The sequence below is a fragment of the Gopherus flavomarginatus genome, chromosome 1, assembly GCF_025201925.1.
Source record: "Gopherus flavomarginatus isolate rGopFla2 chromosome 1, rGopFla2.mat.asm, whole genome shotgun sequence".
Lineage (NCBI taxonomy): Eukaryota > Metazoa > Chordata > Testudines > Testudinidae > Gopherus > Gopherus flavomarginatus.
In genome coordinates this window covers 293,266,485-293,280,633 of record NC_066617.1, presented here as the reverse complement: position 1 = coordinate 293,280,633, position 14,149 = coordinate 293,266,485, and the positions used below count along the sequence as shown (strand labels likewise).

Genomic DNA, 14,149 nt, shown 5'->3' with positions numbered 1-14,149 from the left:
CTGGGCTCAATGTCAAGGTCTTTTAAATTTAAAATGTATTTATAAACTTCTTAAAAACACATTACAGTAGTATATACGGTATTTTTAAAAACAGAAGTAGTACCAGGGAGTCCTTGAGGTACCTTATCTATTATTCTAGATAAAATTAAGATGTTCTTTAGAAGCAGCACTCTAATGCTGAGTACAGTCTCTTTAGAAAAGAAGTTTTCAAGGCTCGTCACCATTCCTTACATGCTTCAGACTTGACTTGTATGTTATTGCCCTGCACAGTACACCAAAATATTACCTACAGAGATGTAGCTCTTATTACAAATGTTCACTCTTTCCAACAGTTTGAAAAGCATGACCCCATCTCAAAACTACTTACCTGGGTATGGAATGCAACTGACGCTCTCTGTGCATACTGAGCCATTTTATGTCGGTAGTTGAGATTTTTACACAGGTCTGCTAGTTTATGTTTATCTGTAAGTTCTGGGTAAGTACTGTCTGCGTTTATAGCCACTGCCAACAGTCGATGTACTATTATATCAGCATACCTGCACGGATGAGATAAAAATCACTAACAGAAGTCTGAGCCAACATATCAGAATGTACTCATTTTCTGGAAGTTTCTGAATCTCATGTTATTTGTATGAATGAAATTACTCAAGTTTTTTAAAAAAAAGTTTATCCCAGACAAGGGACTTTATTGAACTGGTGTTACGGTTGTGTGCAGTCAATAAGCAATTCTATAAAAAGGACATCGCTTTACTGAACAGAACTGTTCCCTATGTGAATTCAAGATTATATTTGCTTATTTTAGTGACAAAAAATCTGCTGCAGAGCCAGCACGGCGACGCAAGATTACTTTCCGATTTCTACATCATCAACAGAATTCTTTACTATGTTCCACCTGCAGACTTTTTATTATTAGTGATGTGTAAACCAGAAACACAGACTTTCAAATTCAAGGGGGAGTCTGCACACTGGCAGTTGAGCCATAGTTTTTTTTCCTTTGTCAGTTGAGCAAATTTAAATGTAGAATGATTGATTCAGCATAGAATGCCAATGCAATTTTTAACAATTTTCAGAACATAACTGAACTCGATTATGTATGAAATTATGGCAGGGCAATAACTTTTGCTTAACACAAAAAGATACCCAGTTTGGCTACTGACATATTATTCTTGGATTTTTAACAGCTTTACAATTTACCAACAGTTATACATATGTATTCCACAGGAATTTCAATTATCTACATACAACACATTTGCCTTAAATATACATCTAGGGAGTAAAGATAAGCACAGGTAGTTTCCATAAAACTTAGATCCACCTGTATGTCAGGGAAATCATAAAAATAAGCCCTTTTTAAAAACACATACATTGGAATTACCCTTTACATGCACACTTGGTTTTCACATCACATTTTCACTTAAGCCAATAGTAAGTTACTTGCTTCCCTGTGTAACGTACAGATGCAATGTCATTTACTAAGTTAATGTTAAATTAAGGTTACGTTTTATATACGTAAATCAATCCCTCCCAAAATATTATTTTACACCCAAATTCTGCAACAGAGCTCCTACATGGCAATGATTAACCAGATTCTGCTGCAGGTTCTTTTTGGCATGTCTCATCTTAAATAGACATAAAAAATGTGCTTTTATACACCAGAATCATGTATTAAGGATATATTGCTTTCCACTTAGAATACAGAAACAGTCTTATTTTATGGAATGTATGACTGAAATCAGAATACTGCGCCTGATGTCATGGGAAAGAGTTACGGCAAACCTAGGAACCCAGGAGTCAGACCAAGATTACAGGAGCACTGCAAAAGTCATCCTTTTCAAATATAAAATCAAAAGAACTACAATGAAATGTTGTTAATTATGAGGCATGATACAGTATGTAAAGTAGTTTTAATGCATTCATCACTCTCGCTTTTTTCCTTTGAAAGTTCCATAAAGTAAATTACCTTCTGATGGGTGAAGTAAAATGTGTATAAATAGGTGATGCTAAGCCATAGTGATGAAAATCATTATCCATTCCAGAGCAAAAGTACACAGCTTGCATCATGCAGCGAGTAGCCAAGATTCGCAATAGCGTATTTAGATATGGGAATTCAGGAGATTCAGCTTTGTCTAAAGTGTCAGCTAGAGCCTTTGCTGAATCAGTCTTAATTTCCAAATTCTGTAAGAAAAAAAGGCCAGTTATATTATTGTCAAATCCTTAAAAATTTTCAAAGCCATATGCAGGAATTTAACGGCATCATCTTAGCACTTCCAAACTTATCAGGTACGTGCTGCCCCACATACTGCATCTCAGTGGCTTTCAAAGTTATTTGATCGTGCCCCCCTTCTTTGTGTCTGTAGTAGTTTACGACACCCCCCGGTCCTCAGCCAGCAGCCGCTGCTCTCTGGCGACTCCGCTCTGAAGGCAGAGCAGAGAGCAGTGGCTGCTGGCCAGGCATCCAGCTCTGAAGGCAGAGGCGTCATCAGCATCAGTAGAGAAGGGTGACATAGTATGGTATTGCCATCCCTACTTCTCCCCTGCTGCAGGTGGCAGCGCTGCCTTCAGAGCTGGGTGCCCAACCAGCAGCTGCCGCTCTCCAGCTGGCCAGCTCTGAATCTGTGCAATAAGTTTTCTTTTTTCCGAAAACTTGTCTCACACACCCAGAACACATTCCACGCCTCCCTACCCCCCAGTTTAAGAACTTCTGTCACATCTGATAAATCACCTAAGAAGTGCTGACAATCTGATAAGATGTCAATACCTTAAAGAACAGCACAGTTCTGCACAGCAGCAAAGAGCTAAAAGCCAACATTCTAAAAAATCAGCAAAATGTCAGATCTAATTAGCAGGGTAGCAGAGGGAGGGTGGAGGAAATGACTGTTAAAATTAATAATTTTATGATTTCTTTTTCATTTCTTCATTCAACAATGGATTGAAGATGAGATGCAGGGGAAAAAAAGAAAAAAACAGGAGAAAGATAAGTTTGCTCAGTTTTAAAGAGAGAGTTTCTTCAAGTGCCAACCCTACAAATCCAAGCAGCTCTCCAAATCAAAGGGGGGCTCTTTCCTTCTAGAACATCACCACCACTAGTAAAGATTCTCCAGGTCAAATTATGTCCTCAGTGGTGATGCTGTAAATGGATCTTTGTAAACATGAGTGTTGATGATACAAGGCAAACAAATTCCAACTTATTGTTCCACTGCATTATTGGTTTTAGCAGGCAAACAGTAGTTTAAAATTTTAGCTACTATACTAGATAAACAGGACTCTCAATACACACACAGATCAAATCCACTGGGAAAAAATGGTATTTTGACAGTCACTTTTCAGATGAGAAACACAAAAATCATCCCAATTTTACAGCTAAGGAGTGACTTATCCAAGACCATGCCAAGTCAGGGGCAGAACTTTCATCACAAAAGAAATTGTGCACGGCCTCTAGAAAATAGTAACTTTTTTAAGAAGTTCAATCCGAAAGGGGCACAAAGGTGTACCTAAGATAGACAGACAGAAAAAGATTGAAGTTCAACTTCTCTTTAATGAAAGGCAACAACTTTTTAGTTAATTCCAATCTTAACTCATCCCGCTGATCTAAGTGTTACACAAGAACATGTAACTTTAAGATTAGTTGTTTTGGCATTCATAGAATATCAGGATTGGAAGAGACCTCAGGAGGTCATCTAGCGCAACCCCCGCTCAAAGCAGGACGAATTCCCAGACAGATGATTTTTGCCCCAGATCCCTCAAGGATTGAACTCACAATCCTGGGATTAGCAGGCCAATGCTCAAACCACTAAGCTATCCCTCCCACATGACCAGTCAGTGGTTTAAATACTATGCTTATTTCTAGACTCCAAAGGCCATATTTGTTTTCAGACCCCATTAACTACAGGTCACTGACACTCCCTTTAAGTAAATACAAAATACATTAACCAGCATAAATGATATAAAATACAACACAACACAATTATCTTAAAAAGAGAGCTCTTAGACTAAAGAGGGAAAAACAGCCTTCCACAAGATATAAAAGATTTAAGGTTGTATTGTTTCCTTCATTAAAAAAAAGGTATTTGACAAATGGGTTGGTGGAACAAAGCACAGACTAAATGCTGCAGAGCCAAGTTGGATTTAAAAACACAACAGAATACACAAAATAATGGAATTTTGGAATTTAAGTGGCCCACTAGAGAAAGGTCTACACAGCAGAAAAGCAAAGAATAGGCCTTTATTTAGAATTACTTTATTCTAAAATGTTAAAACTTACCTTGGACTTCGCTGCCTTCACAAGGATGTCATAATTTGATGGAGGAGGAGCCGGGTGTTTCCGGAGCAAGGCATATTCTGAGAATTCCTTATGAATTTTTTTTGCTACGGAGATATTGGCAAGCAACATAAACTCTTCAACCATGGAATTGGTTTCTCTGTCAACAGGAAACATTTTGCACTGTTAGAAGAATATTTAAATTTTTGATTTGCTTAAGCACTCAATAAAGAAGTCTTTTTACTACCTCTGACAAGATTCCAAAACTGAGGCTAGTAAACTAGCAATTTGGAACATTTATACAAACGTAAGTAGACAAAAATCGTAAAATATGTAAAGACAAACCTATATATTTACACAGGTCCAAAAAGGAAGTAGAGACAGAAGCAAAAAGTTATACTAAATCAATCCTACAATTTATCTGAGGGGAAGAATGGGGAGAAAAATCACAACAAAAAGTCTGTAAATCAGATCACCATGGCATTGGTTTATTCAGCACTTACTCAGAAGGGAAATTGCTGGATGAGCCACTTTACATTTTCTTAATATAATTGTTCCAATATTAAAGCACACTATACATAAAAAAAACCTCATTTGCACATATGTGCACCTATGCAAAATAAAGTTGAGAGGATCTAATGGAGTTAAAATTTTTTTTTAAATTTGACTCAAAAGTTGGGCTGGGCTTAAAGGGAAAACAAGGAGCTGGCTACACAGATAAGCTTGGTTCCCCTCTTCCCAAAAGTCTCTTGGTAGCACTATGTCCTACATTAACATAAAGTGTCTCGGGATCATTGTGCATGTATATAAATGCTGTGTGTCTGCCCAGATCTGTCTCCCAGTGTGCCCCACCCCATGCTCTGTCCTCCCTTGGCCCCCAAACTTCAGGCCCACTGTTTGCAACAGGCAGCATTTGTCCTCATTACCAGGAGGGAGCTGGTAGGGATCCCTCTGCTTCATCCCCACATGCTCCAGGATTCTGGGGAAGGGATTCTCCATTTGCTTCCTGTATGTGCAGCATGGAAGCTGGACTCTACCCTCTCATTCCCCTGCTCATTGCCTTTCAGCAGGCAAACTGAGCTCTTATCTTTGTTCATCAACTGTTAGGTAGCCCCACAAGAGATTGACGGGGAGTGCTGAGCCTGCCATTAACACTAATGTTAGACACTCAGGATTTGAAATATTTGTTCTAAGTTCGTAAAAAGTAAGATATCAATTTGAAATATTACTAGGGACCCACTCTGATTTACATATTCCATAGACTTAGGAAATTCATAGAAATCATACAATCATCTAGGATTAACTGACTAAACTTAAGTGGACTCTACAAATGCACTATTCAATAAACAAAACAACTCCTCCTACCAGAAACCCGTAACACATACTTCAGCTCTTTGGTCTGCAAATCAATAGGATCATGAGTTTCACTATCCATATGGAAACGAACTTCGGGTGAGGAAAGTGTTAAAGCCCTGAAAGACAATAAACAGAACAAAATAATCACGTATTACAGCAAAAAGTACTGGAAGGTTCAGTTTAAGTAGTCTGAACAATTACACTGCTTGACTGTGATATAAGTCAAGCAAGTGCAAATCATTTCTATTAACAGGAGTTAGAGGTGCTTGGCATCTCTGAGGATCAGCCCCAAACCAAAATGTTACTGCACTTCTATGGGTATGTCTACACTTCAATCTAGGCGTGTGATTTCCAACTCAAGGAGACATACTCGCACTAGTGTGCTAAAGACAGAGTGTAGTTACAGCAGTGGAAGGAGTTAGCAGCCCCAAGTGTATGCCCATCAGAGATGCTAGTACATACTCGGGGCAAGCTAGCACATGTCTCTTCAAACTGGGAATTACACCCTCAGCTTGAAGTATGCACACATTCTTCTTGCAGGGATAAAGAAAAGTTAACATTCCTAAATATGCACCTACTTGAGATGACTGAATATTGTAAGATGAAAGCTGGAAACAAAACCCCTCCTTTATAAGTTTCTTGTACACTAAAGTATTGCAAATGATACCTAGCAGTCTGCTACAGCTCAGGTTGTTTCAGTTTTAGTTAGAACCTCAATTCTCTAAGTGGTTTCCCCCCACACTATAGAAACTTTCTGGCATTCCTTTAACTCAAAAACAAGTCTAAACAGTAAGTGGCTATGCTTTAAAATATAATTGGCTTGCTATACAAATCTTATGACAAATATCTATTGCAAACTTACAAAAGAAAATTAAAAGGTTAAATATAGTTGGAGAACTTAAAATAACTACCTTATATATAGTCTATATTACTTTAAAATGGCAATCTAGCACTGATCTTTGAAATGTTATATTGGCTGGTGCAAACTAACGCCAAGCAGCATGATATAGTTGGACAGATTTAAAACAATTAAACAGATGAGACCATGAAATTAAAGCCAATTTGAACAAATTTACCCATTATCAATTCTTCTCTTCTTCAGAATTTTTGCTAATTTATTTAGTTCACGCAAACTAGTAGTAATATCATCTTTCATGTTTGCAGAATCAATTCTCATCTGTGCTTCAGCGTATGTAAGGGATGCCTTGAAAAGAAAAACAATGTGACAATACCACATACAACTGAGTATTGAACAGCAAAATGTTCTTCCCTCTGTTAAAAATACAAGCCACAGTTCATTGTCAAAGTATGCTGAAAACTGGCACAAACAAGGAAATCATAATCCCAAAGACCACCACTCAACACTGAATTTACCTCATCATCCTCAAGTGTTCTGAGACTAACACAACAGAAAACACATCTACAGATGCACAAAAGTTTGGCTTTTGCACTATATTTTTTAATGTCTCAGAGACATGTTAGCTCTGATTTTCAGATGTGCTGGCCACTTGCAACTCCCATTGATTGTACAAGGAGTTATGGGTGCTTGACACATCTGAAAATCAGGCCCATTATTGACATACATTTGTGAACGTATATCAGGCCAAAACGTATAGGAAGAGAAATGCAACCCCTTGTTTATTTGCCTTAACATGTTGATTCAGGCAAGACATTTATTTTGACTTTTTAAATAAAGTCATTTTCTAATTATAAAATGAAATAAAAACTTGGAAAAAAGAAAAGGAGTAATGAAAAGAAGGAAAAAAACCTCCTATATATTGAGTCTCTGGATCCTTAGGACATTCAGTTTCCAGTACAGTTTATCCAGGTTGTTTTTATAAGCATTAAAATAATATTTTAATACACATAACTAACCTTGGAATTAATAACACTCTTGGTAAATCTGGTTTTTAAAATTTCAGCATTGTGGTTCATTTCCCATATACATGAAAATGCAAACCTAAAAAAAAAAAAAAAAGAATCAACCAAAGTTAAAAACATGGAAAACATCTGGAGCTACTTGGACAAGATCTAAATATGGATTAGGTACAAATACCTGTCCACGTTGGATCTCAAGGAGCATAAATTGGAGCTAAGCAACTCTGGAACCATATCAATCCTCTGTAAGACAAGGGATAAACAAACTATTTAGTAATATATACAGTTTTACCTAAATAAGTTAGAGACTTCTTTCCATCTCAAATCATATGACAATAAAATATTTAACAGCAAGAAAATATTGGTTCTAAGCTTTTATTAAATTGCTCTTCCAGCTGGCATTAATCTCATCATGAAAAATATAAAATAGTTTTTTTCAGATATATAAGAAAAAGGAACACACAACTTCAGAAGAAACTTATTGCTTCTGAGTGGAATCTAACAGGTGTCAGTTTTTGTAACAGCTCTTTCTACAGTAGCTATTATTGAAAAGAAATGGTGGTTCACAAGAAATATACTGCTGCAAGCAGGGAAAAACAGATGGCGCTGAATTGGGCACAGACATCTGTAAGATGGAGCCTCTGTAGGCTAAAAGAGATTCTGCAACGAGAAAACTGAGCAGACACCACAGCTTTGACTCTCTTGTTGCCTATGAATGCCACATCACTGTATTTACTTTAGGATTCCCTACTTGTGCCAATTGTTCTGCTATAACTACCAATTACTGTGTCAGCTCTACCCTGGCTGACTGATGACCAGTAAGTGAAGGGACTATAACTCTGATGTTTAACAGTGATCTGCAAATTACAATGAGATTAATACCCCAGAGTCAGAAGTATGTAGGATACCTCTCTTAATCCTGCTATTTGGGACACACAGTATATGCAACATACTTCTAAACTGATGTATTTCTTATTGTGATTTAGAGAGAACCCTTAGAATGATCTACAGTCCTGCTCTATTGGCCGACTCTCGATACAATGTGTGTTTAATTCAACACTTTATCCAAATTAAGTGCAGTCTAAAGGCCTCCCGTTTGTTCAGTTTGGAGATAATGATATGTCTCCATCTCCTCCAAATAAAATGTTAGCAACATTCCGCCAAAACAAGAAAGCTCTGCGAAAAGAACATTTACTTTTTCACATAGATATACGGTTGTCCCTCTTTTTGCTGACTCTTGGTCCAAAGCGTTTCCTGGTCGAATAAAATGGCTGACATCTGCAATATGTACACCAACCTTTGAAAGAAACAGAACATGACTTTCAGCATATCACATTGTATGCATTTTATGGACTGAAGCGGTGATTTTTGAATTTTAAGCAGACATTCACAATATGAAAGACCCTCTGTATTTTTCATCTCTCTTCACAATCCCATTTCCCTGCAGCAACTAGTGCAATTGATTACATCAGGGATCTGCAACCTTTGGCACATGGTCCACCAGCGTAAGCATGGTTTGTTTACCTGCAGTGTCCACAGGTTCGGCCGATTGCGGCTCCCATTGGCCATGGTTTGCCGCTCCAAGCCAATGGGGGCGGCCGGAAGTGGCAGCCAGCACATCCCTTGGCCATCCCTTCCCACAGTCCCCATTGGCCTGGGATGGCGAATTGCGGCCACTGGGAGCCGCGATCGGCCAAACCTGCAGACAACTGGTGCTTACACTGGCGGGCTGTGTGCCAAAGGTTGCCGATCCCTGGATTACATGAACAAGTAACATTCATTTAATTTCACTTTAAAGTGATGTTTACAGTAGATACAACATTGGGGTGCACATCGATTGTCTAGGTGAGAGACTTTACATTTATTGGGATGGTCATTGTCCTAGTTGCTTGCAGCCCCCACTGCTCTATTCCCTCTCCAAGCCAAATTGCAATTTGGTTTTGTCATCCTCCATGTTTGCTAGCCCTACAATTTTGGTCTTATCTGCTATTATCGTCACAAGCTAATATATACCAAACACACAATAAACTAGTTGTGAGGTTTTATGAGCAACTCAAAAAAAACCCCAAACAACCCCCACCTTCCCAACCTTTGTAAAAATCCCTCAGAATCCTAGACTGGGCTACTGGTTTGAATATAACACATGGAAAATGGGAATAGCAAATACTATATATGCACAAGATTGTGGTAAAAATTAACTTTTCAAATTTCCTGAAATACAGGCTTGGTTTCTCAACATTAATGTTAACTAGTATTAATATTTCACTTTTTTTTTTTTTTTAAAGAGACACCAGAGTTCACTAGTGAACCTGTGCTACCTGGATATAAGCACACAGTTTCAGATAACATGGAAAGCTATACACATATGTATGTGCATCTGTATTATGGCCCTCACTCTACAAAGCGATCAGCACTGGAGACCAAAAAGGCTAAACAGAGCACAAAATGACCTCATAGGAGTCCATCTATGGGATTCTGAATGCAGGATCAGGGCCTACTACTACACATTGGAAGAATTAAAATACTTTATATTGTGCATGTGCAAAACAACTAAATTTCAAATGGTCATATCTTTACTAACTGAAAACCAATGTTTTTCACACCTAACCCTAGATCTCAGTGAGACTTAATTCTATGCTAAGTGTGTCAAATTTCCACTAACTATTTATTTAATCGGTGCATAACTTAAAGAATAGCCAAACATAAATGGGTCAAAAAAAAGTAAAAAAAGATGTAAGATCTGTGGGCAGACAGCACACTTGGAAGATTTCAAGCCAAGAGCAGGATTATTAGGAAAATGATGAGTGAACACTGGGGATTGTAGCTAAATATGTTTTACAGCCTACTGGCAACCACTTTAAGGACTTGCCGCCACTTAAAATGCCACAGATGCATTGTTGTAGCTTCAATGTCATAGCGTTTTAGTTGTAGACACTACAGAGTAAGTAAGTAATCCACCTCCCTGATAGCTAGGTTGACGCAAGAATTCTTCTGTCAACCTAGCGCTGTCTGCATGAGGACTTAGATCAGCTTAAATAATGCCGGTCAGTGATATGGATTTTTCATGCTCAATTGCCAATTAAACCTACTTAATTTTCTAGTGCAGACCAGGCCTAAGAGTCTCGTTGAAATAAACACAGCATTTACTCTAAATGCTGACCATAACACTGCAAATCGCACACACATTTCAAATTAAAAAAACAAACAAAACAAACAAAAATCTTTTTTGTGACTTTATGGGAAAAGTGACACTTCATCTCAAGAAATATTTTTAAAAATCCTTCTTGTCTACTCAGTCAAATTTCATTTAACATGCTGACATCAGTGGCTCCATTATTGCAACTGATGAAGACAAAAACGTTTTCTAGTGCCACACATTAAAGAGATCCCATTTCAGTTCCTCCTGCCATTACACTGTTTGAGAAAAAGGGGGGGGGGGGTAAATGACAAATAAAAATGACCCATAGATAGAAAAATAAGGGAACAAAATACCTCTAGATTTCCTTTTTCCAGTTCTCTGCAATGTAATGCATCATCAATATCAGTACAGCCTGGAGGATCCACGCTACATACACATAGATACCTTAAGTCTTCTCTAAATTTCATGTCCTGAAATTTTAAACAAGGTTTTTCAAACATGTTGCAGAAACCAAACTACAAAATGTCATTAGAGGAATGTACTTTGGGGTAAAATTTTCAAAAGTGGGACCACAGGTCACACTGACTTTCTGTTTTAGAAGAGCTTTTCTCTTGTATACAGTTATGTCAAGGTGTACAGGTACTACGGTGATGGACAGAAGCACTATGAGAGAAATTTTTAAAGCATTTGCTATTTACTGGCAAACAGAAGTAAAAAAGACAAAAGCTTTTCATGAACTGAGTCAGCATGGAGTTAGCAAAGGATCAGGAGCCAAGAAATACTGGTTCTGACACTCAGTCCCTCTGAGTGTCAGAGCCAGTATTTTATTTTTGGCTCCTGATCCTTTGCACAGTCCATGCTAACTTGGAGTTCATGGAAAATTTTATGGTTTAGTAGAAATCATATAACCTCTCTGTCTCAGTTTCCCAGTTTTTAAAAAAAGTTGCAAATGAAGATGTGTAATGAATGTAAAATGAGGATACTATCCCACGTACCTCACAGAGGTTATACAAGGGTCAGTCAATGTTTGTAAAGTGCCTTGATTATTTTATGAATCCTAAAATAGTCATTTCCCACATTTAAGTTACATCATTGGAGGAAAATTTACTTGGAACTCATTAAACAAGTTAACTAATTGGTTTTGTATTGAATATGCTTTGAAGATTTAGGAGAGTGGCTGAAGCAATCTCATACAGCATAACTCTTGCTAGTGGAATGAAGGGAGGAGTGAGGTAGAAATAACATTTTAAAAATTCTCATTCCAAGAGATGGTGGTTTGGAAAAGTTCTTTCCATCTCATCTTTATGCTCTGAGATCCCTTTGCAACGAGATAGAGAAATTGTGTGTCTGGTTTTGAAGGAGATGTGTTAGTCACAGAGCACAGTTAAAACTGGTGTTATCATAGAGTGACTGGCCCCTTTAAGACGGAGTGTGGTCCAGCGTGCTCTATGACTGGATACCTGGTCTGAACTGGTCTTAAGGGGAAACACCAGGCCCTAATAAAGGAAGATGCAGTACAGAGACTGCAGAGAGTGAGAAAAAGGTCCTACAGCAAAGACCCTGAGATCAAGGGTCAACCCCAGGAGGGGCTGAGAATGGCTTACTAAAGCAGGGAAGAGCCTATAACACTAGGGGTGCTTTGAGACAGTACTTCAGAGAGAAGAAGCTGTGCCCAGTTTCAGGCAGGGGGTAGATCTTTGTGTGTGCACGTGTTTATTTTGAACCATATGCCAATAAAACCAGTCTCTGAGGAGGGGTATTACTGAACAGAGAGAAAGACTGTGTGGAGCTCAAAAGCAGCCCTGAAAAGGGAAAACAGAGGTAGAGTGCTACAAGGGGGTGCTCAGGTGGCAGCCACTCTTTTACATGTGTTTTTAATTTACCTCTTCTGTAATGCTCCATGGCATTTTTGGCAGAAAGCTAAGAACAGCCTGGGAGAAAGGCTGATGGGGAACATCATGTTCAAGAAGTAGAACTTCTGTCTCAGTTTCTTTATCTCCAGCAGATCCTAAATTCTTTACAAAGTGACCCTAAGAAATGAGAAAGCGAGAGAGATTTAAGCAACATCTTGACACAGGGCTGTTTGACAATCAAATTCTTAACCCTACAATATGTTAGGCTGTTATGGAGCTAAACTGTACAGTGCACTCTTCCCTTAGCTACTCTGTCATCTTGGAGATCCATTGGTTTTTTGTGGTGCACACATTCCCTAAGAACTGTTCTGGCCAAAGGTATTTAAATTCCAAGATTTTACTCACTGCGTATTTCCCACTTTGAAGCCCCGATGGCCTCCTTATGAGAGGGATGGTACTCTCTCCTGTTATACTCTCTCCATATTTCAGATTATAATACTCTTGATACTGATCTGGTTTCCAAGATTGTTAGAAATATGAAGTTCTTCTTTCACTTTGAAGTCTCAAAGTGCTTCACACAGGTTAACTTCAAAAACCCCTGTTTACTATTTATGAGTACTGTCAGTGTATGCAACACTGTACAGGAAAAGGAAAACACAGCATTCCCTAGTTTAAATACGTAAAACACTGGAATCCGTTCAGAAATATTTCATTTCAGAACTTTAGGACCAGACTTTCAAAGCCTAAATACAAGAGCTGAAAGTCAGTAGCAGCTATGGATGCTCAGCACCTCTGAAAAAAAGTGGGGCCACTTTAGACACTCAAGTTTGAGAGCTGTGGCCTCAAATATTATTCACTCAAATAATGTTGGGAACTTCCTCAGCATCGCTAAAGTTACTCAAAACATGTAACACAAAAAGATTTTAAATCACCTAGCTTAATACTACTAATAGTTCTGATCATTAGATTAAAAATTACTATCCTCAGATGTATAATAATGAAATTTTTATTTTAAACTTACATTAGGATATCTGGAATTTCTGGGCCAACCATCAATAGCAACAATAATTCTTTGTCCCTCTAATGTGGAAGCTTGTCTGGTTTCTATTCGAATTCGAGGGATTCTGCGATCAGCTGGTGTAAACAAATGCCGTCTGGCCTGTTGAAAGAGAAAGGAGGAGAAATAACTTTTCCCCTTCTCCCCCCCCCCCTTTTTTTTTTTTTTTAAACATTTACAACAGAGTATTTGCTTACCTCTTTTATCTGTGATTTGGAAAGCATGCCACAAAATGGTCTCCAATTTCTTTTTATAATACCTACTACTCTTCCTGATGGTCTCAACATGTTCTTGCTTACGGAAGACTTTAGCTAGGATTTAAACACAAACTGTGTTTGAATTCATGATTTTAATATAGCAAATATAGTAAATAATCTAACTCATGCTTTAAGGACACAATTTTATCAGTCACTGTAATGCTCATAAACTAGATTATGACATCATAAATAGAACCATGCCTCTCCCCTCCTCCCATATCCTTTACATCACTTTTAATGTCTCCGAGGTGTGACATCAGCTGCTTTGATCTAGATTAAACTGGTATTAACCCTAAATTTACAGATATATTATACATAAGAACACAGTGGAGGGGAAAAAAGCTGCAAAAA

General features: G+C 38.0%; 1 protein-coding gene across 3 annotated transcripts in view; it reads right to left on the bottom strand.

The window, feature by feature from the left end:
* Positions 1–14,149, bottom strand: part of DIS3 (DIS3 homolog, exosome endoribonuclease and 3'-5' exoribonuclease) — a 30,132-nt gene that overhangs the window by 2,708 nt on the left and 13,275 nt on the right. For all 3 annotated transcript variants that reach the window (XM_050947985.1, XM_050947995.1, XM_050948004.1), the window contains 12 exons: positions 13,739–13,852; positions 13,506–13,643; positions 12,515–12,661; positions 10,985–11,101; positions 8,688–8,789; positions 7,671–7,735; positions 7,490–7,574; positions 6,691–6,818; positions 5,644–5,730; positions 4,262–4,418; positions 1,961–2,175; positions 368–536 (listed from right to left, as the gene is read on the bottom strand). In XM_050947985.1, coding sequence (XP_050803942.1) covers positions 368–536; positions 1,961–2,175; positions 4,262–4,418; positions 5,644–5,730; positions 6,691–6,818; positions 7,490–7,574; positions 7,671–7,735; positions 8,688–8,789; positions 10,985–11,101; positions 12,515–12,661; positions 13,506–13,643; positions 13,739–13,852 — 1,524 coding nt within the window. The remainder of the gene's footprint in view (positions 1–367; positions 537–1,960; positions 2,176–4,261; positions 4,419–5,643; positions 5,731–6,690; positions 6,819–7,489; positions 7,575–7,670; positions 7,736–8,687; positions 8,790–10,984; positions 11,102–12,514; positions 12,662–13,505; positions 13,644–13,738; positions 13,853–14,149) is intronic.